Genomic DNA, 27,606 nt, shown 5'->3' on the forward strand with positions numbered 1-27,606 from the left:
AGAAATAAAGCTGCTGGAGTGATGTCCTGGCAACCTAAACTTAAAAAGTTAAGATGAAAGTCAAACAATATTAGATTAGGAACAATGGTTTCAACTTACTATTTTGCAAAATAGCACCATCTACACTTTGAAGCTTGAATGAAAGCAAACTGAATATGTCTGCCAGTTCTTACCTGTACCTCCATACTTGTCTGCCATGTTAATGTCAATGTCAGATTTTAAACTCAGCATAGTCCTAAGGACGTCATCACTGCCTTTCCCAGCAGCCCACATAAAGGATGTTCTTCCTTCAAGGTCTGAATCATCTTTTACTGAAGGATGTTTTAGAAACACTTTAACTGTTTCCTGTAAGAAAACTTCATTTAAAAATTTGAGACAAGAGAGTAGCATTTTCTTTGGTAAGAAAGTCAGTGTTATATGTGACTTCCACTAAGAAGCAAAGTATTTTTTCCTCTACTTTTTTTTTTTTTTTTTTTTTTTTTTGCGGTACACGGGCCTCTCACTGTCGCGGCCTCTCTCGTTGCAGAGCATAGGCTCCGGACGCGCAGGCTCAGCGGCCATGGCCCACGGGCCCAGGCGCTCCGCGGCATGTGGGATCCTCCCGGACCGGGGCACGAACCCGTGTCCCCTGCATTAGCAGGCAGACTCTCAACCACTGTGCCACCAGGGAAGCCCCTTCCTCTACTTTTGAATCAAATGAAATTATCTTTTTATGAGTAACGAAATTACAATTTCCATTGAAAGTAACAATCTTCTGTCCTTATACATTGGTTTTAGTTTTCATAGCACTTCAAAAATATAACCTAACTCCCTCATTCAACATTCTAATAATTGAGAATGATCATCCTCAATTAAGTTTAAAAACTCAACTGCAGAGAAGCCTAATACATTCTCTCACTGTATGTTTTGTTGCTATTTTTAAAAATAGTGCATTTATCAAATAATTATGGGTGGTTACTGAGAAATGCAGTGTTCAATTCATCTAAACAAATATTTATTCAGCATTTCCTACATTCAAGGTCCTTCCTCTATAGAATCATACAAAAATTAGGACCCTTAGTAATTCTAACAGTGTTTAACAATTTTAATGGGGGTTAATATTCATAGCATTTAAAATTGCATCTTTCCTCAAAACTCAGATGCTTACAAGCTTTTAGGAAGATCATAGAAACTTTTGCTTGAATGGAAATAAAATAGTTTCAGAAGAAAACAATTTCTGGAGGCTGTGAGTTGGCCAAAAATGTACAAAATGTTGATGATCAATATTTCAGAGCAAGAAAAAATTTAAGGGCTCATCTCGTCCAGCTCCTCACTTTACAGATGACATTTAGACTCAAGGTCATATAAGCATTGGTAGCAGTTAACAGGAGTAGAATGCAGGGTTAAATCACTTCACTCTTTCCACTGTAACACACACTGCTTCCTCGTCTTAAAACTAGATGTTGAGCTACTGAGGTATTACAGCTTAGTGCTCCTTAGGATCTAGTGTATGTCCTTATTAAGTAGATTTGAATAAAGAAATAAAATTTTGGTACTTCCCTGGTGGTTAAGAATCCAGTGCAGGGGACACGGGTTCAATCCCTGGTCCAGGAAGATCGCACATGCTGCAGAACAACTAAGCCCGTGTGCCACAGCTACTGAGCCTGCACTCTAGAGCTTGCGAGCCAGAACTACTGAGCCCACGTGCCACAACTACTGAAGTCCATGCCCTAGAGCCCATGTCCGCAACAAGCCACTGCAATGAGAAGCCTGCACACTGCAACGAAGAGTAGCCCCCGCTCGCCACAACTAGAGAAAGCCCATGTGCAGCAATGAAGACCTGATGCAGCCAAAAATAAGTAAATAAATACATTTATTAAAAAAAAAGAAATAAGATTTTAAAATGTTGGTGATTTGGGGGGTTTCTTTTAATAATTTGCAAACATTTCTTTGTTGAGTATGTTTTCTTAATGATGAATGTTTGCAAGGGTTTTATGGGACTGTTGTGGTTGATGATGTTTTTTAAAAAGAGAATTTCAACCTTTTGTGAATTAGTAGAGTCCCAGGAGATCAAGGGACTTGAAACTGAGCCTATAAAATTTGCATAATTATTAAAAAACTTAAAAAATCATTTCTGTAATTGGCAGATTGTCTAAAGCAAGTGTTTCTTTGAATAAACATCTATAATGTTCTAGCGTTCTTTCTTACTTGCATTAGCGCAGTTACTTAATTACTGGTTTCTGTACATAGGTTAAATTTGGAGTCTAAGACTTGGGTTCAAGATCTTGAGCAAATCATTTACTCTCTTGGAACCTTGGTTTCTTCATCTGTAAGTAGGGATAACATATCCTTTCATAGGCCTATGTTGAAATATGGATTGAATTCTGATTTCCATAGGTTGAGTAGACTGGGCCAATTGGATTTCTTATCTATGTGTAATAAGAATGAACTCCTCCTCAAAAACTCTGTATTTTTCTGAGATCTTGGGAGATAATAGAAGATAATGGTTTACCAAAACTTTAGGTGATATATAGAATAGACTTTTAGGAATGCCAAGAAGGGGGATGATTGCTATAGTTGCTCTGGGTATCAGAGAGAAAGAAAAGTGGGAAAATAAGATGTTTTCTCAATCCAAGAATTCAGTGAATTCAATAGTGCATTTGGGGAGGTCAGGAAGATGGAATTATACTATGCTGATGATAACATTCTCATAATTTAATGAAACCAGGTGTTTCACTATGCGCTCTCATGTGGAAGGCAGCAAAATCCACTGTGACTGCGTTAATGTGTGCCTCTCTGGATGTGTCTCTAGTTCTTAGTGGCCACTCATACTCAGGAGGCTGAAGCAGCCTAGACATTATCATGTTGCTGGCTGGACTGAGTGACATAATGGATGAGAAAGTACTTTGTAAACTGTAAAGGGTGGCAGGAAGGAACTATTAATAATAGTTAATATCTTTGGATATATCAATAATTCATATTTTTGCTTTCTCCGATGTACAATATACAAAATTATTAGCACAAATAATAATAACAATGAATGCTATTTCTTGAATACCTACTCTATGCCAAGTATTACACTAGGCACTGGTCATAAACTTTCTCTAATCCTTACAATAATCCTAAAATAAAAGGTATAATTATTCTCATTTTACATATGAAGAAACTAAGATTCAGAGAGGTTAAGAACTTATGCAAGGTCATACAGCTAGCAAATAGCACAGTCAGGATTCTAGCCAAGGTCTATTTAGTTCTAAAGCCTTGCCCACTGCCTTCAGGACAATTATAGATTGCCAAACACTAGATTGTCTTTAGTGCCTTACAATTAACAAAAAAGATTAAGTACACTTGCAGTAAAGCAAAATGCTACACTGAACAGTTAAAATAAAAATTCTTTAAAACTTCCCACGTGACTAACAACTTTATAAAAATTCAGACTATCACCTGAATCAGAGAGTGAACAGTATGAGCAATTGTTAAAAAATAATTGCTACACAAACACACAAATGAGTACATGTAACAGTGTGAAACCTGAATAAGGTCAGTGGATTATATCAATATCAATTTCCAGTTTATGACATTATATTATACTTTTGCAAGATGTTACCACTGGAGTGAACTGAATGAAGGGTACACGGGATCTTGCTGTCTTATTTCTTACAACTGCATGTGAATTTACAATTATATCAAAATAAAAATTTAATTAAAAAAAAAGATAATTGTCATGGTTTACTTACAGCGAAGTTACTCTGAGCTGCATAGTGCAAGGGTGTTGCTCCTTGGCTGTCAGATGGGATGGTTCCAGACTTATTTCTTTCTAAAAGGAGATGGACAATCTGTGCGTGGCCTGAAAGCAGACACAAGGTAGTTATCACATAAAAGAACTGATTCATTTATAATCTATTTAAAGGAAAGGGGTAAGAAAAATCATTAGCACATAAACCAGCATTCACAATGCCCAGTGCAGCCTCTTCTAACTTCTCACGAAAATACATGATTATGTAGCATAAAGGCAAAAACTTACAACACTAAAAACTTAATGCTTCCACCAGGAAGGAAACGACTAATTATAATAGCCAGATTGAGAAAAAACTGTATTAGGTATCCGCTCACTGCATCCCCTGGCTTCACCTTATAAAACTGCTCATAAAAACAGAAGGCAGCACGTTAGAAGCCAGCCCATCTCAGCCATCAGTGTCCCTAGTCTCCAGGTTCCATTGCACCATCAATCAGAACTGCACAGTTGTCCTCTTCTGCTATTCAGGAGGACAACCTATAATACAAACTCTTGTGACCTCTGAGGCCTTCTATCCATCCCCTCTAACCTCCCTCCCCCAATTTTTTAATATCTAGGCAGTGATTTCAAATCCCAGAAAACAAGTGGGCAGGAATGATGAGGTGGTAGTAGAGAAACATGCTCTGCAGTACACTTTGGAGGATGTGGATGTGGTCTCCACAAGTGAAGAACTGTAGAAAGGATCAAAGAATAAATAAGCCTGGTAATAGTATATTTAGGAAACCTGAATTTCATACATGCCATTGCTTCAGTGTATAGGGAATGAGGCAATGAAGAAGATGCCACATTAGCAGAGCAACAATACACTGCATGAAAGCCAGGCAGAAAAAAAGGAATTTGAGTGGGAGTTGTGCTCGTCTACCTGCTCTCCAGCTATGGTTTGAGATGGAGTTCTCCATAACATGAATGGGCAAAAACAGGATCAAAGGCAATCTATGCACATAGTTAATCTAAATATCTCTCTTTTTTTTTTTTGGTATGTGGGCCTCTCACTGTTGTGGCCTCTCCTGTTGCGGAGCACAGGCTCCGGACGCACAGGCTCAGCAGCCATGGCTCACGGGCCCAGCCGCTCTGCGGCATGTGGGATCTTCCCGGACCGGGGCACGAACCCGTGTCCCCTGCATCGGCAGGCAGACTCTCAACCGCTGCGCCACCAGGGAAGCCCTAAATATCTCTTGTTTGAAAGATAAAGAGAAAAATTCAGAAAAGGCTATATGAAAACATACTCTAGGACAGGGAGAAAGGAACACCATCAGAAAGAAGAAGAGCATACCTCAGAAAATGATCTAGAGAAGGATCCAGAGGAAAATTTCAGGCAACTGTTTGGCATCCTTGACTTTTGCAAAGAGATGGCCTCTATGAAATGAAACAGAATATCCTAAGAAGAGAATAATCTAAAATGAAAAGGTAATGGAAGGAGATAAAAAGGAAAAAAGCTGAGATAAAAAGAAATATGGATGAGAGAAGGAAATCAAAATATAACCTAAAATACAATCTATAAGAGGCAGAAAGAAAGCTGAACTTGTGAAACACAAGTCAATTTAGTGCTGTGGAGACAAATTTGCAAAGTCCTCCTAGAATGCAGAGAAAAAGGGATGAAACTGCACCTTGAAATGAAGTCTAAATAATAATTATAAATCTGACTATAAAACTGAATGCAATCATTTAAAAAAGAGATAATGTGTAATTTAAAAACTAAGTCCATAATAATAACGGTTTATTATAATTATTAATATTAATTAATAATTACTATCAGATTATATTTACAAATACCCAAAGAATGATAAGTGAAAGTGTGCTAAATTCCTCATTTTAAATAGATGGGAATCAATAGACACAGTTTTGCTCTGGACTCTGATTTAGGCTTAAAAATTTAAAAGTAACTACTAGTAGAACCTAAAAATCCTCCTAAAACATTAGGCAATTCAAAACCAAACAACAACGAATATAATGCACACACCACAAGGCAGAAAACAAAGGAATCAGGAAAAAAACCAAAACACTAATAACACTCAAAGAGCAGAATAACAGAAAAAAGATCAAATTATACAATTTATAACAATGATTATCAGTGGGTAAAACTCCTTCACTAAAAGAGAAAGACTCTCAGATTGCCAAAAATCAGACACATACACATATATACTCTCTCATCTAAAAAAGTGATCCCCAAAAAGATTAAGTCAAAGGCATATCAGGAAATATGATGAAAAGGAAATCAAATATCATAGTATTAGCTCACACATAAAATTAAAGCCCTTCTCCAAAAAAGCAAAGGCATTGAATGTGATGATAATTTTATATTTACATTTGTCAACAAATGTGCATTACTTTTATAATAAAAATGAAAAGACACGATGTTGAAATTAATATATAACAGAGAATACATTTTATATTGCTAAAATTTAAGCATACAACAGAGGGATTTAGGTATAAAGTGCCACGTATCAATTAAAAACTAAAACAATTAAATAGGAGGTGGGAGCTGACAGGGGGAGAGAAGCCATGGAAAATTTCCTATACTCATGCAGTTCCTCCTGCTGTTGATCCTTGGTTTCACATTCAACTCACCTAGTAAAGCTGCCCAGTGAAGAGGCGTTCGAAATAAGTTATCATAAGATGTTATATTGCAGCTTTCGTATGAGGTCAGGACATCAACCACTGTCACGTTCCCATCAGCAACTGCAAAGTGAAGAGGTGTTCGACCCTCATAGTCTTGCCAGTTCAGTAAAGACTCTGTTGGAGCAGCATCCTATTTTTAAGGAACCAGAGACATACATGGAATCCTTACTAAATCACATTTGACATAGTATTAACTGAGCAATTTTTGAAACCTACATATTCTCTCTCAGCAGAAGTGATACATTCAGAAAAAATGTATATAGTCTAAATCTTTAAAAATTAAATTTCATATTTAACTATAAAAAGTACAGAAAAGATACAATAAACAACATGTACCATCTATCAATAGATTAAATAGGGATCAACATTTTGCCTAATGTGCTTTTTTTATCTCTTACAGCTTCAGCTAAAGGCATATGTTTTGTATTTTTGCTTCATATATATACATCCATAAACAACAGTTAAATTTTGTATGTGTGTTTTCAATATTTATACTTATGTATTATACCATACATATCCCTGAATTTTTTCTTTCAAAATTATACTTTTGAATTTTTAATTCCAACACAATACATTTGGGTATCTATGATGATACTAGTCCATTTGTTAAACCACAATTTAGTTAACCATTCTCCTACTGAGGGATATTTAGGTTATTTACATTTTTTCCCACTATTAACCATAATGCTGCAATGAACACGCTTCCTTTACATGTCCCTTTGTGGCACATGTGATTTTTCTCTAGCCCAGACACCTAGATGGGAAATTGCTGGGTTGAAGGATATTTGTATCTTCAGCTAGTATTGTCAAACTGCTCTCTAAATGGCTGTACTAATTAACACATCCATGACGATGTGTAAAAGCTTTTATTTCCCCACATGCTGGTACATATTAACCACTTAGTATTATCAAACTTACAACATTTTTCCCCTTATAGGTATGAAAAGCATTTCACTGATGTTTTAATTTGTATTTCTTTTATGAATGAGGTGCAGTTTTTTTAAAATCATATGTTTATCGGATATTCGGTTTAAATTGATAGTTCACAACATTTATTTTTCTACTGGATCTTTGCAGCAGATATGATGCATTGCTTAGGTCCTCCTTCAAGACTAAAGGACCTACTTCCCCAGCTGCTGCAAGTGCTGCCAGCAAATGACTTTCTACTGTCATCCTTTTGGAATTGCTTCAGCTAAAGAGAGTTACCTCACCCACGGTCAGGTCCCTTCTCAGATTAGGTCATATCCAAAGCCAAGCTCTCTTGTCCAAATTTAAGAACTCTCTGAAGGGCCATCCCAGATTTAGAGCTGTCTATACAGTCAGGCTATTTTACAAAAAAGAGTATTAAAGGTATTATAAACGCTTCAAAAAAAGAAGTAGAATATTACCACAATGGTATTCTAGGGCCTTGAGTCTCCCAAGGACTTAGATGCATTTATAAAGGAGAAAAAAAAAGCCAAATCTGTGAGGAAATAAGATATTATGAGTGAGAATCATCCTCCAAAGACTTCAGATCTTGTAATTAACACATAAAGAATATAAAATAACTATCTATGAAACATGTAAGAAAATAAAAAATGAAATAAAAGGTGAGCAAGGAACAAAAATTCTCAAAATGATCAGGCAGATCTGAAAAAGAACCAAGTAGAACTTTTAGAAGTGAAAATGTAATCACTAAGATTGAAGACTAAATGAATAGGGTAAACAAGAGATTGGATGCAGCTGAAGAAAGACCTGGCAAACTGGAAGGCAGATCTGATGTAATTACCCAGAATGTAGTAGAAAGAGACAAGATGATAGAAATGTAAAAGAGAAGTTAAGAGACATGGAAAGTAAAATGGAAAAGTCTAAAATATGTATTCCTGGAGACCCCATAGGCAGGAGTAGAGAGAATAAAAGAGATGCAATATTTAAAGAGATAATGGTTATATATTTTCCAGAAATGAGATGCAATAATCAGAATGTATACCAAACAGGAAAAAAAAAAAAAAAAAAAAGGCACACCTAGACAAACCGTAGTAAAACTGTAGTATGCCATATAGAAAAATTTTAAAAAGCAGCCTGAGAGAAAAGATATCTATAAAGGGGTGACATAGACCAATAACAGGCTCTTCAAGAGGAATTAATGAAAGGCAGAAAGCAGCAAAATGACAGTCTGAAAGAGTTGAGAAAAGTAACTACTTAGAACTGTGTATACAGGAAAACTATATATTCAAGAGCACAGTAGAAATGTAGACATTCTTAACAAATAAAATCAGGGAGGGCTTCCCTGGTGGTGCAGTGGTTAAGAATCCACCTGCCAATGCAGGGGACATGGGTTCAGTCCCTGGGCTGGAAAGATCCTACATGCCATGGAGCAACAAAGCCCATGCACAACTACTGAGCCTGAGCTCTAGAGCCCACGTGCCACAGCTACTGAAGCCTGTGCGCCTAGAGCCTGTGCTCCACAACAAAAGAAGCCCACACACTGCAATGAAGAGTAGCCCCTACTCACCGCAACTAGAGAAAGCCCATGCACAGCAACAAAGACCCAACACAGCCAAAAAAACAAAACAAAACACAAACAAATAAATAAGTTTATAAAAAAAAAATCAGGGAGTTTACCACCATAGATCTACACTAAAGGAAGTTCTAAGAATTATATTTCAGGAAGTAAGATAATAATAACTCTAGAAGGAAAATTTGAGACTCAAGAAGAAATGCAGAGCAAAGAAATTAGTTAACACACAAGTAGAAATAAATTTTCATTGTACAAATAAAACAATATCTTTTAAAGTCTAATTTGTGTGTTATAAGCAAATAGGACTAAATGTTAGACGACCATAGCCTGTAAGTTGGAATTTGGGAAGGAGTGATTAGAAAACCTCAAAGAATATACTGATAAATATTCAAAATTAATAAGAAAGTATACCAAGTTGGTTAAATATATAATTAATGGCCCAAACTATCAATTGCATTTCTATATACCTGCAACAACCAGTTAAATACATACCCTAGATACCCTAGATATGCTTTTACAAAAGGTTCAGAGCAGCACTGTTGTAAATAGCAAAAAATTGGGAACAGTTCCAAATGTCAGTCAGTAACAGACTGAATAATGTGTGTCATTTAATCTTCATAAAATGGAATACTATACAGCAGTAAAAAGTAATATATTACAGCTACACATAGCAACATAGATAAAATCACTAGCTTAACACTGAGCAAGAGAAAAGTATGTTGCGGAAGAATACATACAGTATGATTCTATGAATATAAAATTCAAAAATGTTAAAAACTAAACAATATATTTTTTAGGGATACAAACACATGTCAAAACTATAATGAAAACCAGTGGAATGATAATCACAAAACTGAGGATAGTGGCTGACTCTGAGAAAGGAGAGAAAAGAACGGTACTGGGAGGTATCCAGGGAACTTCAATGGTAATGTACTTGGCTCCTCAACTCAGTGATGAGTACATGAGGATTTGTTGTTTCCTTATATATCTTAAATGTATTATATAAATATTCACTTACATCTGTTTACTATTTAATAAGAACAAGTATAAAACAAAGACAGGGATGATAAATATAAACTCAGAAAAGCAGTTGATAGGGGACAGGAATGGCACAGGGAGAGAGAATGTATTTGGAAACTGGCACATAGGAAAGTTCTGTTTGGTCTTAAATAACAGTATTAAAATGTTTTATTTCTTGGTGATGAGCTCACGTGTTTGTTATACTCTTTTGCTTCATAATTTGGTTGTGTGTCATATAAATGCTTTTGCATATATTGGATATTTCATTTTATATATATATATATATATATATATATATATATAGTGTGTGTGTGTGTGTGTGTGTATATATATATATATATATATATTTGGAAAGGCCATCCATTACACCCACCAGAATGCATCGCACTGTATGAACAGCACTCGGATCTTTGTGGTTGGCTGCCCAGTGAAGTGGGATCTTGCCTTCGACATCAGGAATTCCAATGTTGGAATCATGCTTGATGAGCAGCTTCACATGCTCAGGGTTATTGTAGTAGGCACTCCAATGCAGAGCTGTTTGCTGCAAAATTGAGAGATTCTCAAAATAACAGTAACTACAGTAACAGTGAAAACACAACAAACTCTTCCCAAACTTTCAGTGTGTGACAGGCACTGTCGTAAGAGTTTTATATATTTTATCTCATGTAGTCTATATCATGACAACTCTGGGAAATGAGTACTCTTGAATTTGCATACGACTGGTGAGGAAAGTTAAGTACGAAGAGGGTAAGTAATCTGCTCAAGGGTGTGAAGGTAGCAAGTGGCTGAATAGAGAGTTTAAACCCAGGCAGTCTGACTCCAGAATCTGACATCTTAACCATGGCAGGGATTTAGGTTATCAAGTACTAATACCTGATAATACTGAGAAAGAAAAACCCAGCGAAATATTTTATGAATAATTATCAACAAAGCAAGTGATCATCTTTTTTTTTTTTTTTTGCGGTACGCGGGCCTCTCACTGTTGTGGCCTCTCCCATGCGGAGCACAGGCTCCGGACGCTCAGGCTCAGCGGCCATGGCTCACAGGCCTAGCTGCTCCGCGGCACGTGGGATCCTCCCGGACCGGGGCACAAACCTGTGTCCCCTGCATCAGCAGGCGGACTCTAAACCACTGCACCACCAGGGAAGCCCCAAGTGATCATCTTGATATTGTACTAAGCACCTTAAGAATCTGATAGAAGGTTTATATTTTAATATCTATCAGAAAAGATCCATGCATAGGAAATCATGGATCTAGAATCCATTTTTTATATCAAAGGATAAATTTAAATTTAACTAATTTTACAGGATAAATTGTTAAGATATATTTTAAAAATACAGCAACACTTGCTTTATTTTTAGATAAAGTTAAAAATGAACATGCTGAATTTGCCAATGTTGCTTTAAAAATCTCTTCTGTCATTCTCATCAACATACTGGTTTCTCTATTAGGAGAACTATTAATGAAACCACAGAGAAACTGTTTAGATATACTTTATACCTTGAGAGTAGCATTGTCATGAATCCAATCTAGAACGAAATCATTTAACAGCAAGAACCAAGCTCAACTGTCACATTAAAAACTTTAAATGTTGGCATATGTGGTATTCATTCCAAGTGAACCTACAGGCGTCTAACATGTAGAGTTATTAACTCATTACTTTTTGTTTACTGATAACTGAAGAATAAAAAAGTCACAAATATCAAAGCAGTTAATCGCCTAAAACCACATTTTCAGTAAACAACATGTACAGTTTCTGTAGTTCTTTTCTTTTCCTATATTTGTTCTTTTTTAAAGAATTAATTAATTTTTGGCTGCGTTGGGTCTTCACTGCTGTGCGTGGGCTTTCTCTAGTTGCGGCGAGCCGGGGCTACTCTTCGTTGTGGTGCGCGGGCTTCTCATTTTGGTGGCTTCTCTTGTTGTGGAGCATGGGCTTTAGACACGTGGGCTTCAGTAGCTGCAGCACGCGGGCTCAGTAGTTGTGGCACACGGGCTTAGTTGCTCCACAGCATGTGGGATCTTCCTGGACCAGTGATTGAACCCGTGTCCCGTCCCTGCATTGGCAGGCAGATTCTTAACCACTGTACCACCAGGGAAGTCCCTGTTCTGAATATATTTACTGAAATATATTATGCTGTTGAACCTAACAGTAAAAAGTTTGGGGTTGCATTTTTTTACATCTTTGTTTTTTATTTTTCTAGTAATTCTTTTTTTTTGGACTGTGGTAAAATGTACATAACATAAAATTTACCATTTTAACTGTTTCTAAGTGTAGTGTTCAGTGGTATTAAGTACGTTCACATTGTTGTGTAACCATCAGTACTATTTATCTCCAGAATTTTTTCATCTTCCCAAACTGAAACTCCATACCCATTTAACAATAACTCCTAATTCCCACCTCCTCCCCGTCACCTGGCAACCACCATTCTACTTTCTGTCTGTATGAATTTGACTCCTCTAGGTACCTTGTAAGTGGAATCTTACAGTACTTGTCTTTTTGTGTCTGACTTGTCACTTGGCATAATGTCCTCAAAGTTCATCCACATTGTAGCATGTGTCAGAATTCCATTCCTCTTTAAGGCTGAATAATATTCTACTGTATGTATATACTGCATTTTTTTAATCCAGCTGTCCATCAAAAGACATTTGGGAGGTTTGTGAGTAACATCTTTGGGCTATTTTGAGTAACGCTGCTATGAACATGGATGTACAAATATCTGTTCTCATTCCTGATTTCAATTCTTTTGGGTATATAACCAGAAGTAGATTTACTGGATCATATAGTAGTTCTATGTTTAATTTTTTGAGGAACTGCCATATTGTTTTCCACAGTGGCTGTACCATTTTACATTCCCACCAACAGTGCACAAGGGTTCAAATCTCTCCACATCCTCACCAACACTTGTTATTTTTGTTTTTTTGTGATAATAGCTATCCTAAAGGGTGTGAAGTGCTATCTCGCTGTGGTTTTTGATTTGTGTTTCTTTTGTGATTAGTTATATTAAGCATCTTTTCATGTGCTTATTGGCCATTTGTATATCTTCTTTGGAGAAATGTCTATTCAAGTCCTTTGCCAGTTTTTTAATTGAGTTGTTTGGTTTTTTGTTGCTCACTTTTAATGTATTTTATAATATGATTGGTCTGTGACAGATTAGAAATTTAAAAAAAAAACGATCCTTCACCTCAGATGGTTTGAGACTCAGTGCTCTATGCTTTTGTCCTTCTTTCTTCTCTGTGGCTGCCTGGACTATGCAGATCCATTTTCCATCTCTCTGACTGAATAACCTCCCATCCCTGTTCACTAACAGAAGAACATACAAGGACTGGAAGACAGCAGGAAGTTCACAGAATATATTGGGGAAGACATGAAGCCCAAAGACAGTTGTAGCTTCTCAAGTGATTAATGGGTCTTGTGCTTTTTTCAGTGAAATATTTATTTATTTAGCCACTTGGCTTGTGGAATCCTAGTTCCCTGACCAGGGATTGAACCCAGGCCCTCAGCAGTGAAAAGACAGAGTCCCAACCACTGGACCACCAGGGAATTCTCAGTGAAATATCAGCACTATAAATGCTGTGAGTTAAGAATAATATTAATTTACAAGTTGTAAAATAAAGTTAAAGTTGATTTCAGAACTCTGGGTTATGTGAATGACTACTAAACAAAATCTAAAAGTCACATAAAGAACACTATGGGAGTGAAAATATTATTGAATATAAACCCAGTGAATGACTTATAAGAGTTTTAATTACATGAGAGTGCTGGAGTTAGCAAGACTCTATGATTAAGTGCCTGATGAAAAGGAAGAGGATGATTGCATTTGTCTAACTAAAGACCACATTTTTTTCCTGTAAGGAATGATCAGAGTGTTGACCAAAACAATGACCAATGGGCACACTATGTTAAAACTCAAGAGCAGGGAAGATAATGGACCCTAGTAAGAATGCCAGAGCAGATGTTAGAATCAAAATGAACTAATAATAATAATTTTAAGCTAATATTTATTGAGAGAATACTATGCACTGGGCATTGTGCTAAACACTTCATATATATCGTCTCATTTTATCTTCAACAACCCTTTATCCCCTTTTTGCATATGAGAAAATTGAGGAATAGAGGAGTTAAGTAATTCAATGGACATAGAACAAGTGGTGGCTTTTACACTGAAACCCAAGAAGAATGATGCCTAAGCCCAGGCCATTAAAGCACTATGCACTTAGTTCATTACCCAGGGCATTTGGCCACCACAAATCTAACTACCTTTAGCAACTATCTTGACTAGCAGTCAAATACTGAGTTGGAGTTAGACAGGCCTGGTTTGAATCCTATTCCTGCCAATTGGATCTCGGGCAGAATTTTAATCTTCTTGAGCTTCAGTTTTCCCATATGTAAAAAGATGATACTACCCACCGCATCTCGTTGCTGGGAGGATAAAATGACAGAATTTAAGTGAAATACTTTACTGGGGTGTGTGGAGACTTGGAATTGTTCTACCATGCATGAGTGGTAATTTAGGCCTTCTTCCTTGAGATTTCACATCATAAAATAAAGCATTTGCTTTCTGCTCTATTTGTCTTCGATTTTGACAGTCCGTTACCTTGTTTTTATCCTGTGTATCCACTTCTCCTGGTGCCATAAACTTCAGCAGAAGCGCCAAACACTTAGGGCTCTTGTGCCGGGTAGTCAAGTGTAAAGGAGTCATTTCTTCTAGATCCTTCTGCATCCAGTTTGCTCTGCGTGTAAGTAAGAGTTTCATGAAACGATAATTTCCCTAAATAAAAAATAAGAGACAGTAAGAAGAAATTTAGTTTGGAGCCAAATTTTTTAAAAAATTTTAAAATGTTTTAAGCATTTTAATTATTCTGCTAGAATAATAACATTCAGATAAATTAATAAAAGGAAAATACATATAATTCTACTACTCTAGCAATTGTTTTATTTTTTCACGTTTCTTTCCAACTGCTTTCTATATGCATTTAGTTTACTCAGTGGCTGGTCAATATTTCATTGTGTTAAGGCAAGACATTTTATTTAATCATTCTATTATTGCTTGTAATATTTTTTAATAGAAAATGCTACAATGTACATGATTTTTCACATATTTTTTTTCCATAGAATAAATTATCAGGAACCAAATAACTGGGTCAAAGGAGTTTGTGCATTTTATGGTTTTTGGTGTATTTTCCAAATTGCTATCTAGTTGCAACAATGTGTGAATGTATGAGTTTCAGCACAATCTGACCAGCACAGCACATATTCTTTATATTCAAAGTATAATAACTTTGTGAAATAAGTAGAGATTTTAAACCCCAATTTACAGGTGAGGGAATTGAGATTCAAAGGGGTTAAATATTTTGTTCACAGTCATTTGGTTAATAAGGAAAAGGTGGTTAGCTTTCTTGACGAGAGCTATTTACAGGTACAGCTAAGGTAGAAGCAGCTTCCTCAAAGTTCAGGTCCCAGACTCATCTGTTCACACAAACACCAACCCAGAAGTCACTGTAGGCCGCCCACTTGCAGGCAGTGCTCTCTGCACCAGTTAAACCCTCCAATCTGGCAGAACCAACCCATCTGGAGAAAGAAGTTTAGTTACAAGGGCTAGAGTAATACACTGGTGGGGACTCAGGTCGACCATTTTATAGTATGTCTATGTGAGCTTTGAAACCCTTGAAAAATATTCCAGGGGCTTCCCTGGTGGTGCAGTGGTTGAGAGTCCGCCTGCCGATGCGGAGGACATGGGTTCGTGCCCCCTTCCGGGAAGATCCCACATGCCGCGGAGCAGCTGGGCCTGTGAGCCATGGCCGCTGACCCTGCGCGTCCGGAGCCTGTGCTCTGCAACAGGAGAGGCCACAGCAGTGAGAGGCCCGCGTACCGCAAAAAAAACAAAAACAAAAACAAAAACAAAACAAAACAACAACAACAAAAATATTCCATAGTTCTGGGTTTCCCTGGTGGCGCAGTGGTTGAGAGTCTGCCCGCTGATGCAGGGTACACAGGTTCGTGCCCCGGTCCGGGAAGATCCCACATGCCGCGGAGCGGCTGGGCCCGTGAGCCATGGCCGCTTAGCCTGCGCGTCCGGAGCCTGCACGTCCGGAGCCTGTCTTCCGCAACGGGAGAGGCCACAACAGTGAGAGGCCCAAGTACCACACACACAAAAAAATAATAAAAATAAAAAAAAATTCCGTAGTTCTTTTAAACTCTTTCCTGAGATCTAGCTCCATATTTCCAATTCTGATTGGAGTCTTCAATATGCTTGGTATCACAGATATTTCAAAGTCAACATGAACAAACTGCATTGTATGATCAAGTTCTCTGTCTACTTCATGTGTATTTTCTTTTTCCCTATTCAAAGCATAGTGGCAGGCAGGGCTACCTGTCTTTTTCATCTTCTGAGACCCTCTACATCCTTAACATTGTTGGAAATGTGACCTTTAAGTATTATAATTACAATGCATTAATGTTCTGCTATCAGGAGCTATTGGTATTAGTAAGGAAGACATTTATTGATTGAGCAGGTTCCCCACTGTGATGCACGTGAGGCTCTAAGTAAGGCAAAGGGAACTAGCTAGAGCAACAGTGAGGTGCAGAAGGAAGAATGAGACTTGCCTGCTTGCCTACAGGGGCAAAGACAGGATTCAACCCAGCTCCAGGGCTGGGGCAGAGATAAGGGAGAACAGGGCTAGGAAAAGGGTCATAAGGCTGTCTATACTAGATGGACAAACTTGGAATGGACTGAAAAACAAATGAATGCACCTTATTTATTTCCTTTCAGAGAGGCTTTCCTTGACCACCCTAAGCAGAACTTATTTTGTTCTTCTTTATTGCAGTACCCTTTCATTTCCTTCATAGTACTTTCCCCAGTTTGTAGTTACATATATGTTTTTATTTCCCTTCACTGAGATTTCCCTCATAAGCAGTAAGCATCATGAAGGCAGAGACTATGTTTTGTTGACCACTGTGCTCGGCATGGTTCCTGGCACATAATAGGTGCTTAATAAATATTACTTGAAGGACTGAGTGAATAAGAGGAAATGAAATATCTTATAGAGGTTTTTGTTTTTATTTAAAAATTCTTATTTACAGTTGCTAAATTAGATCATAACAGTTAAGAATATTAACTCTCAGGGCTTCCCTGGTGGCGCAGTGGTTGAGAGTCTGCCTGCTGATGCAGGGGACACGGGTTCGAGCCCTGGTCTGGGGGGATCCCGTGTGCCGCGGAGCGGCTAGGCCCGTGAGCCACAGCTGCTGAGCCTGCACGTCTGGAGCTTGTGCTCCGCAACGAGAGGCCGCGACAGTGAGAGACCCGCGCACCGCGATGAAGGGTGGCCCCTGCTTGCCGCGACTGGAGAAGGCCCTCGCACAGAAACGAAGACCCAACACAGCAAAAATAAATAAAATAAATTAATAAACTCCTACCCCTAACATATTAAAAAAAAAGAATATTAACTCTCAAATATCTGGAATTTGGTTACTATTACTTTTTAATGTTTTATTTATCTGAGCTTCATTCATAGTGGACATCATTTATCTGGATTTTCTGATTTCACCCAATGCAAGTTTTTGAGAAGGTACTAAAATTTCCTCAAGAGGGCACCCTGCTCTAAATCTCTTGCCATCTTTTCTTTCAGAAAAGGAGAAAAATGCCCAGGAAAAATAAACATATGTGGTACTTCATACCAAAAAAATAAGGTTTGACCTTTCTGAGCATAACATTTCAAATATTACAGAATAATTCATCATGACTTTTAAAGATATTCAATCAGACAGTCATTGTGAATTTGAAATTTAGAGGAAATGGGAAGGAGAAGGAGGAAACTAGAATGTGTTAGGGGGTGGCTACTGACTTATAGACAGTGCTTGGTATATTTACATTTCACATTATTCTGCAGATTCTACCTACAGAAAACATCGTACACCTCAGTAATAATCACTCATTCATTCAACAAACATCCATTGAACCTTGTTACAAAGCAGGAAGGAGTAAAATGTTTGTACTTTACTTATTACAAAACTCTTTGACATAGATTTCATCTTTGCTCCTCACAGAAGTATCGTGGAAAATTTTTACATATCAATTAAAGTATCTTCCTGTGACTCTAATTTCCTCATCTGTAAAACAGGAATAATAATAGTACCTGAGATTATCATGCATATGAAATGATAAAGGTAATCTCTGTACTTAGAACAGTACACAAAGCAAATGCTCAGGAATGTTTGCTAACTTTATTATGGACAGTTTTCCAATGTGGAGGAAGCAATAAAACATAAATGGTCAAGTGGAACCAAGAATGGCCCATGACAGAGGGCATGTAGATAGAAAGATCTAACTGAACATGATATACATAGTTCAGCTACTGATTAAGGAGAGAACCAAGGTTAGGAACAGGTAAAAGTAAAAATAGTTGGAATGTTATAAATAATGGCTTTTCTGATTTTTTTTTACATTGAGAAAGATGTCTATACTCTACTTACGGATAAAGGTGATATAGTACCAACAAGAACATACCCAATAGGAATTTAGCTGGTACCCTGAGGAGGGGTCAGCTATATGATCAGGCCAGCTTCTTCTATTCCAAAGGACAGAGACACATCAGATATTACTGACGAATGCTGGGACTAGAAACAATATAATCCATTTGGACCAAGGTCAACCTCCTTGGTCTCATGAACAAGCATTTATTAAATGCCCAGTGTATGCAAACTCAATTCTGAGACTGAACAGAGGGGACAGACAACCTTTGAGCTAAAATCAGGAGAGTATTTGTAATATCAGTGGAAAAGAGGACAACACTAGTTTGAGGCAGCAAGCTATTTTGATAACCCCCTGAAGACTGTATGACCCTGGGGACACATGTTATAGGCTACTTTGTTTCCCGTAAAGCCTCCTCAATACAAAAGCAAACAGACAAAATGTCTAAACATTTCCTCACTATTGCTTGAAATTTGGACTTCTTAAGTTTTCAAGTTTATTATAACACAAATACTTTGGGGATGATTTGGAAGTTAACAATTTAGTATCATATCTTAGGGCCACACAGAACATGATCCTGAGGTGAAGACTGTTTTGGAATTTGCTTTTATAATTTCTGACTGGGTAGGAAATAGTATAAGATCAAAAGAGATAATAGATCAAAAGAGTGTATATTCTTAAGAAAATTCCGGTGGTAAGTGAGCAGAAATGAGAGCTAAAGTTACAAAAAAGTCCTGATTTCATCACTAAAAGGACATTAACTCTGATATGATGAGGTCTATTATGCCAGCGAAATGTGAAAATATTTCCTAATGTCTCTGAAACATTGAATAAGACGTCGTTTCTCAGTTTCTGGTTTTTTGTTGTTGCCGTTGTTGTTAGGTACTAATAATCCTCATCTTAATCTTCCTGTAATTATTAACACCATGAGCTTCTTTTGTCTGTAATGTAAGTGATTATGACATTTGGATTTTCCCCAAATACATGAAAAGGAGTATAATATCTGAAAGGGTAAAAGAGAATGAAAAAGCTCTCTGACCTGGAGAACAGCTCTTGAAATGAATCTGGGAACAAATCAACTCAAAATGCCACTTAAGCTCATATTTTTGTCTGTCCAACTTGCTAAGAGGAACTCCTTTTTTTAGGAAAAGTCATTTAATCTTAATAACAATGATATGGAAGTTCTGAGTGAAATACTTTGATATTTTGTTTTAGATTTTTCATTTTTAAGAAATAAAACATAACATATATGGTTAATACTCCCTTTGTGTCCTTCCCCAATTCTATTACCTTTTCTCTCTTTGGAGAACTTGGTGGTTATCATTCCAGTGAATGTTTTGATACATTTTATTTCTTACAAATACATGTATTCATAAACTACATAGCATTATTTTACATGTTTTCAATCTTTATATAAGTAGCCCTACATGAATCACTTGCCACCTTTAACTCAAAGCAATATTTTTGAGATGTATCCAAATTGCTTTGGTTCATACATTTTCACTGAAGAAAGCTTTCTGTCATATGAAAATAATATTATATTTATTTATTCTCTAAGGGAATACTTAGCATGTTTCTCACTTTTCACTATTACAAACAATACTGTAATGAATTTTCTTGTAGCTCCTGGTACACGTGCCAGAATTTCTGAAGCTGCTGGGCTGAAACTGTTCTCTCAAGTAGTTACTCCAATTTACACTCCCACCACTAATGTTTGAGAATGCTTGTTTCGCCACATCCTCTCCACACTTGGTTTTGTCAGACTTGCTAACTTTTGCCAATATGATGGGTATACAATTGTATTTTACCATGGATTTAATTTTCATTTCCCTTCTTGAAGTGGAACGTCTTTGTTAGCTATTTGTTTCTTCTTCTGTGAAGAGCTTTTTTGCATTGTTTACTCATTTTGCAACTGAGCTATTTGTCTTTTTCTTACTGATCTATAGAAGTTATTTACATATTCTGGATACTAATTCTTAGCTTGTTTTGCAAATATCTTCTCTCTTTGTGTGGCTTTTCTTTTTCCTTTGTTTATGTTCTTCCGCTAGGAATGAATTCATGATCTGAATGATGATACTGGTAGCTTTCTTAGCATGAGATTTCTTCATATATTTTGTTTGAGGGCTCATTTTAAAGAGAAGATTGTTTGCTGTTATTTTTTGTTTTTTTTCTTTTTTTCTCTTTGCTCACCCTTATAGCTGCTAACATCCAGCTCCTGGTCCATTATAAGAATCTGTACTTATAATGATGTTTCGCAGCCCCATGTCTAGTGATACTAGGGGTATCACAGTTACTGTCACTGAGCTAGTGGGGAGCTTCCTGGTCCTGAGGCTTATCTTTGTCCTGCTCCTGCCACTTCTCTAAAACAGCTTCCTCTAAAGCTATAGCCTCATATCAAGGCAAAGAATACTCCCAAATTCTAAGTATTTTCTTGGCTTTAGTGTGAATATAGGACTGCCTGTAGCAGTCCTTTCCCCCACTGGGACACTGAAGAGACTAGATATTTTCTCAAAACCTACATATTTTCTGATGAATCTCTTTGCATTCTTGTTCTCTCTGTGTCCTCAGCACTTAATTTACTCTCACTGTAGCTGGGGAGAAAACAATTGTCCACCAAATGTTAATTTATTTTTTTGTTCATTTATAGGTTTGTGTATAATTTTGTCCTGGAAGTATTATAATTATATGTATAATAGCACAAATAAATGTAAGGTAGGCATTCTGCCATATTTTATTCTAAATCCTAATCATACTACATACCAAAAGATACATTATTTAAAACTGAAATGGAAATAATAGAAACATGATCTGTTACTATAAAGTCTAATGCTATCTATGTAATTACATATTTATAAACTCTCAAGGCATTTACCATGTTAATTTTTAAAAAGAATCACTAACTCCAGGAAGTATATAGGTCACAAATATCAATAACCTCTTTATCTCAATCTTTCCTGTAATGGTTGCAGACACAAATGAGTCTTAGAAACACCACAATAGTGTTGGGAGAGGCAATCTGCCGTGGGCCCTGAGTGTCCCTGCATGTCCTTACTAAATATGCCAAGAATGCGAAGCCTCGACTCCTCTACCTGGGCCATTTCTCAGAGCTGGGTTTGTATCAAGCAGTCTTAAGGGACATTAATGTCTCCCAGGACATTAGATAGAGAGTCTTGCTTACTACTTACTAAAGTAAGTAGTAAAGTCTGGAGCTACCCCAAATTCAGCATTCCTCAGATGCCATGTGAACCCCAGTGTCCATCTGGGGCCTCTGCGTTGCCTCCTGGTTCTTGGGGGTAAGGGATGCAAAAATGCAAGTGCTCATGCTTTTGCCATCAGTGATAAAGCTTTTTTTGTCTCTGATGGTAGTCTTATGTCTTCTGCCAGTACTCAGAACCAATTTATTACCTTGTAATAAGTTGGCATAAACAAAGAAAAAAGTAGGGCAAATTAAATCCAAGACCTGACAGTACAGGAAATGAGGAGGGGATACTGACGGAGACATAGTTTTCTTGAAGAGTAAGGACCAGGGCCCTGCAGGTCAGGTTCAGGGATGAGAAGATTCCATGTGATCATACCCAAGCGGTGGGCACGGTTGGGGAGATCAGGGAACCCACTGTCCTGTTAATGACTCAGTGAGGAAGAGCAGGATTGAAACAAGCCACCCAAGTGATGCCTTGGTCTTGGCTCACCTTCCCCTGGGCAAGCAGAGGAAGGGATGAAAGCATGACAATGGGGCAGCAAGCTGAAGGGCAATGTAGTTGTGGCCGCTGAGTCAAGGAATCTCCAAAGTGGAAACCAACGGAGAAAGCAGTGAGACCCTGCTACTTGATACAGAATTTTGGGTGGACTGAAAACAGCAGAGGTTCCCTTGGCGGAGACATGAGTGGGCAGCTACTCAAAAGTGAAAGTGAATGCAAAGCCTTGCCTGATAACACAGAGCCAACTGTGCCACGTACCTGATCCCTGCTATAGTCTGCTTTGTCTGGCAATGAGGACAAAGAACTGGGCGTGGAGATGGCCACTGTCTGAGGCAAACTGCTGGTTTAATGGTGCCTTTGATGCTCAGGGGTTCCCCTGAATGCCTTGTCCTGGTTTACTGATGATTTGGCTAAGTTAAAACCTGATGGCAACCACTGGGAGGCAGTCCAACGTCCATGACAACTCTGGAAGACCGACTGTGTACAGGGCAGGTCAGCCCTCTACATTCTATGGGCATTCTATGCCCCATGCTGTCCTCAGGAATCTGAAATGATCAAGAGCAGCCATGGCCTCCTTGAAAATAAACTCAGAAAGATTTCTGGTTCCACCTCAGTTACCTCTTCCTGATCCACACACCTGAGAGAGATAGGGTAGTTTGGTTACTGTATGTGGCCACCCGCAGAAAGAGCTCATCTCCTCATGGCAGCCTCCTGGGAAGTAATCAGGACAAAAGGAATGGGGAATCATATACACCTATGTTGAAAATTTGGGGTTCCGCCCTGTCCATCCCTGGTTATGATGCTTCTTCCTTTCCCCTAAGAGTAATCCCAGGCTGGCCTCACTGGTACACCCTCTTGGTGGCAGCCCAACCAAGAGGGAGCTTAGAGATTCAGACTTAACTCTGGCTCAGCCACCTGAATTTGTTTGTTGATCGACATGGTCCTACATCATACACATCCATAATGACCACTTGCTTGAGTACACTACTCACAAAGTCCTCCTAAATGCCCACGTGGGCTAAAGTGGGGGACATAACGGGTCTCTGTAAATTTGTCCTATATGTATCTACCCTTCTAGGTGAAAGGTATGTGTGCAAGTAGGAGATGAGGAGAGAAAAGGTGAGGAGTTCTAGCTATTAGGGTGGGACACACTGATTTTGGGGTTGAGGAGGGAATGCAACAACTTCAGCACCTGGGAAGGGGACACCTTGGGAGGTACAGGGAGGAAGAGGACAACTGATGCTCTCTTTGTCCTCTGGATCCAGTATTGTATCCCAGAAAAAAACAAAATTACTTTTCACTACCTGAATCAAATAGCAGCTGAGGCTTGCAATCTGATCTGCTTTTGTGTTTGTCATCCCCATCCATGTGCTATGAAACAGAAAAATTCATGTGGACATGGATGGGCCTGAACTCTTCTGCCATGCTTGATGCCATCAATGGCAGCATGAGAAGCCTTGGGTTATGCCATGTATGACAATCAAAGCTGTAACTACTTGGTGATACTGCCCATGTGGCTTAGCCAAACAATGAAATGGTGATCCACGTTTAACAACAAATCCTGACTAAAGTGACCTGTGCCTCTTCAGGTTATATGTTTGTATCTGGGGGAGAGAGGGCCATGAAATAGTTCTCCATTGGGCTTAGGGGTTGCTTTTCAGCCCCTAGTGCCTCAAGTAATTATTGGTAATAACACCAAAGATCAGCAGGTCAGTCAAACTCCCTTGCATGGGTCATAATAGACAACAGAATAGCCTTAGAGTATATCTTCGCTGTATAAAGTAAGACCTACTGTCTCCCCTGGTACTTATTCACAGTGGACTTAATCTAGGACACTGAAGTCAATACTGCAGGTTGTTCTCATCCTGCGGCTTGGAGTTCTATTATTTAAATGCTGTATGAGACATATTAAACAGATTTGTTCCCAGCCTCTGTTGGTCAGATTAATCAGAGTAGCTGACAGAATGGCATGCTCATGTCAAGAACATGTAGGGCTAAGTGATGGGTTGCTGGGAGAAGCAATTTACCATGGGCCCTAATCATCACTGCATGTTCTTATGCCAAAAATGCAGAGACTTGACCACGCCTGGCCTAGGCAACTTCTCTGGGTTGTGTTTGCTGTAATCAATTTGAGGGGTGAGGTCATCTCTTCTGGGTTTACTAGCTGCTCACTACAAAAGCGCAGATTCCTGAAGTTCAGTGTTCCTCTGTGCTATGATGGAAAACTGCTGTGTGTACAGCATCCATCTGGGCCTTCTGTGACTCTCCCATGGTTCTTGGGGGAAAGGGAAATCAATACAAACATATAGGTGCTGATGCTTTTTGCTATGCTGTGAATAATAAACTTCTTTGTCCCTGACCCTAGAGGCTTGTGTCTACTGTCAACATCCATGAAGCAGTAACAGACTAACTTCTTACCTTGCATATACGGTGAGACAAAATCTCAAGCCTCGAAGATAGTTCTATATTATTGTAATATGAAATGAAGTACTGAATATAAGAAGTGAAAAATTGATTAGAGAGGTGAGTAGGGGCTAGAAAATGGAGAGTCTAATACAGTATGACGAAGAGTAAAATTTATCGTATAGGTAATGGGGTGCCAGTGAAGAGTTGAAGGAGGAAATGACATGAGTGGATTTATGTTTTTAAGAAATATCCTGGAGGCTGTGTGAAGTACTGATTTGAGGGAAACAAATCTTTGGTAGTGAGACTGGTTAGGGGGTTACTACAGCAATCCAGAATAGAAATGATGGGAGCTAAGTGGAAATAAGAGGACAGACTGTGAAATATGTAAGAGGCCTCCTGAATGGGTACAAAATGGAGAGTGGTGTCAACAACTGAAAGGACAGAAGGAGAAATAGGATCAAGGATAAAGGTTTTGAGTTCTGTTTTTCTAACATGTGGAGTTTGGGGTGTCTGAGGGAAATCTATATAGAGATATCTAGCAAAAAAAAAAAAGAAAGAAAGAAAAAAAAAATCTATATGGAACTGAAGATTGGAAGAGACAGCTAGATTCAAGATATAGGGTTAGGAATCATCTATATTAATAGCTGTTTCAACTATTTTATCTAAAGACATAATTTCTGGCATAAATTAAAGTACATGAAACTGGAAAAATGAATCTATACATCTTAGCTGAAATAAAAACATGATTTAAATATCCACATAAATAGCTCAGTACAATGCAATCCATACTGTTCTTTTACCTAGACCATGAGATACTACTACCATATCAAGTATAGAGTATAAGTGGATTGGAAAAAGGATGGGCCTTTCCTCATTATTCTTGTCTGCGTGGATCATTCTTTGATCCCGGTTGATTTAGGTGTCTCATTGTACTCTGGTTTCCTGCTTTTTTTTTTCTTCTTCTTCTTCTTTTTTAAAATTTAATGTGAATCTTTACAGGAAACAGTTACAAAAACCGTTTTTGAATGACATGAATTACTGAGCTATAGAAATGAAATTAAATCTGCATTGCTTTTCCCAATCACAGACATTCTCTTTCTTTTCTTAAATTTCTGATTTCAAGCCTAAATACTGTGTTTTACAGCTAAAATTTCTAATTACTCAACAATTATGATGGTAACCACATCACTAACCTGTCATCTTATGCAAATCTGAAAAAAAATTTTTAAAAAGCTATTTGACAATTCTCTAAGCAAAGGTTAAGAATGGTACTTCAAAGGCAGAATGGAGCTCTATTTGTTGCTTTTCAAGTTTAAGATGTTCATCCATCTGGCAGAGCAGCTAGACAATACATCAGCCAAGAACATCCCTCTGGCTTGAAACAGATTCTGGCTCTCAGAGAGGATTTGACTGAAGGAAAGGCAACATCTTTATTTGCTCTGTGGCTGAACTCTTCTAATATTTCTCCTCAATGCCTCCTCCAAGCCTTGGCTCCATCTACTAACTTGGTTTCCATAGGAATAGACAGAACTATCAAGTGGCACATAGTCAAACAGCACAACAGAACGAGAAAATGTTACTGTCAAAAAAAAGTAGACAGACTTTTCTCTAAGAAAAGAAACTATGAAAATATATCCTTGACTCTGAGGCTTCCTTACCCAGTGCTGGATTTTTCATGTGCTTTTCCTGCCTGACATAGACTATTTTTTTTAAAGATTATTATGAAAATTAGTCCCTTCAGTGGAGAGGATTTCATACAAAAAATATTAAAAGTTATAAAACGCCGTGATGCTTATTTCCACAAGTACAATTCTCTTGTGCTTGTGAGCTACCCTCATTTATTCAGAGTGGTGCTTTGAGTTGGCAAAACCTTTTGGGCTGATTATAAAATGTATTTTGTTTCTCATAGTTTGACATTTTATTTATAGGAAAACATTTATTTCATCTTAAATCAGTAGTTCTCAAACTCTAGCATGCATCAGGATCTCTGGAGAGCTGGAAAACACAGTCTGCTGAGGACTTCCCTCAGAGTTTTTCATTCACTAACTCTGGTGTGGGGTCCCAGAATCTACATTTCAAACAAGTTTCTGGGAGACACTGGTGCTGATAGGTCCAGGAGTTCACACTTTGAGAATCATTGTTTAAACAAAGAATCTAATAACAGAGTTCTCAACCCTGAAGAACTTAAAAAAAACAAACAACAAAAACCACCAAAAAAAGAATACCTGTTTCATCCTAGAGCAATGAAGTCAGAATTTCTGAGGCTTTGGCACCAGAAAACTACTAGAGCTAATAAATGAATTTGGTAAAGTTGCAGGATACAAAATTAATGCAGAGAAATCTCTTGTATTCCTATACACTAACAATGAAAGATCAGAAAAATAAATTACGGAAACAATCCCATTCACTGCTGCAACAAAAAGAATAAAATACCTAGGGATAAACCTACCTAAGGAGGTAAAAGACCTGTACTCAGAAAACTATAAGACACTGATGAAAGAAATCAAAGATGACACAAACAGATGGAGAGATATACCATCTTCTTGGATTGGAAGAATCAATATTGTGAAAATGACTATAATACCCAAAGCAATCTACAGATTCAATGCAATCCCTATCAAACTAACAATGGCATTTTTCACAGAACTAGAACAAAAAAATTCACAACTTGTATGGAAACACAAAAGACCCTGAATAGCCAAAGCAATCTTGAGGGAAAAAAATGGAGCTGGAGGAGTCAGACTCCCTGACTTCAGACTATACTACAAAGCTACAGTAATCAAGACAGTATGGTACTGACACAAAAACAGAAATACAGATAAATGGAACAGGAGAGAAAGCCCAGAGATAAACCCATGCACCTATGGTCAACTAATCTATGACAAAGGAGGCAAGGATATACAATGGAGAAAAGACAGCCTCTTCAATAAGTGGTGCTGGGTCAACTGGACGGCTACATGTAAAAAAACTGATATTAGAACACTCCCTAACACCATACACAAAAATAAACTCAAAATGAATTAAAGACCTAAATGTAAGGCCAGACACTATAAAGCTCTTAGAGGAAAACATAGGAAGAACAATATTTGACATAAACTGCAGCAAGATCTTTTTTGACCC

The 27,606-nt window shown here is 37.8% G+C and overlaps 1 protein-coding gene across 4 annotated transcripts in view; it reads right to left on the bottom strand.

The window, feature by feature from the left end:
- Window positions 1-27,606, bottom strand: part of INVS (inversin) — a 142,851-nt gene that overhangs the window by 60,778 nt on the left and 54,467 nt on the right. For all 4 annotated transcript variants that reach the window (XM_030829840.2, XM_030829836.2, XM_060300689.1 and 1 more), the window contains exons 4-8: window positions 14,510-14,683; window positions 10,288-10,455; window positions 6,344-6,524; window positions 3,717-3,826; window positions 174-345 (exon numbers count right to left, since the gene is read on the bottom strand). In XM_030829840.2, coding sequence (XP_030685700.1) covers window positions 174-345; window positions 3,717-3,826; window positions 6,344-6,524; window positions 10,288-10,455; window positions 14,510-14,683 — 805 coding nt within the window. The remainder of the gene's footprint in view (window positions 1-173; window positions 346-3,716; window positions 3,827-6,343; window positions 6,525-10,287; window positions 10,456-14,509; window positions 14,684-27,606) is intronic.

The sequence above is a fragment of the Globicephala melas genome, chromosome 6 (assembly GCF_963455315.2).
Source record: "Globicephala melas chromosome 6, mGloMel1.2, whole genome shotgun sequence".
Classification (NCBI taxonomy): Eukaryota; Metazoa; Chordata; class Mammalia; order Artiodactyla; family Delphinidae; genus Globicephala; species Globicephala melas.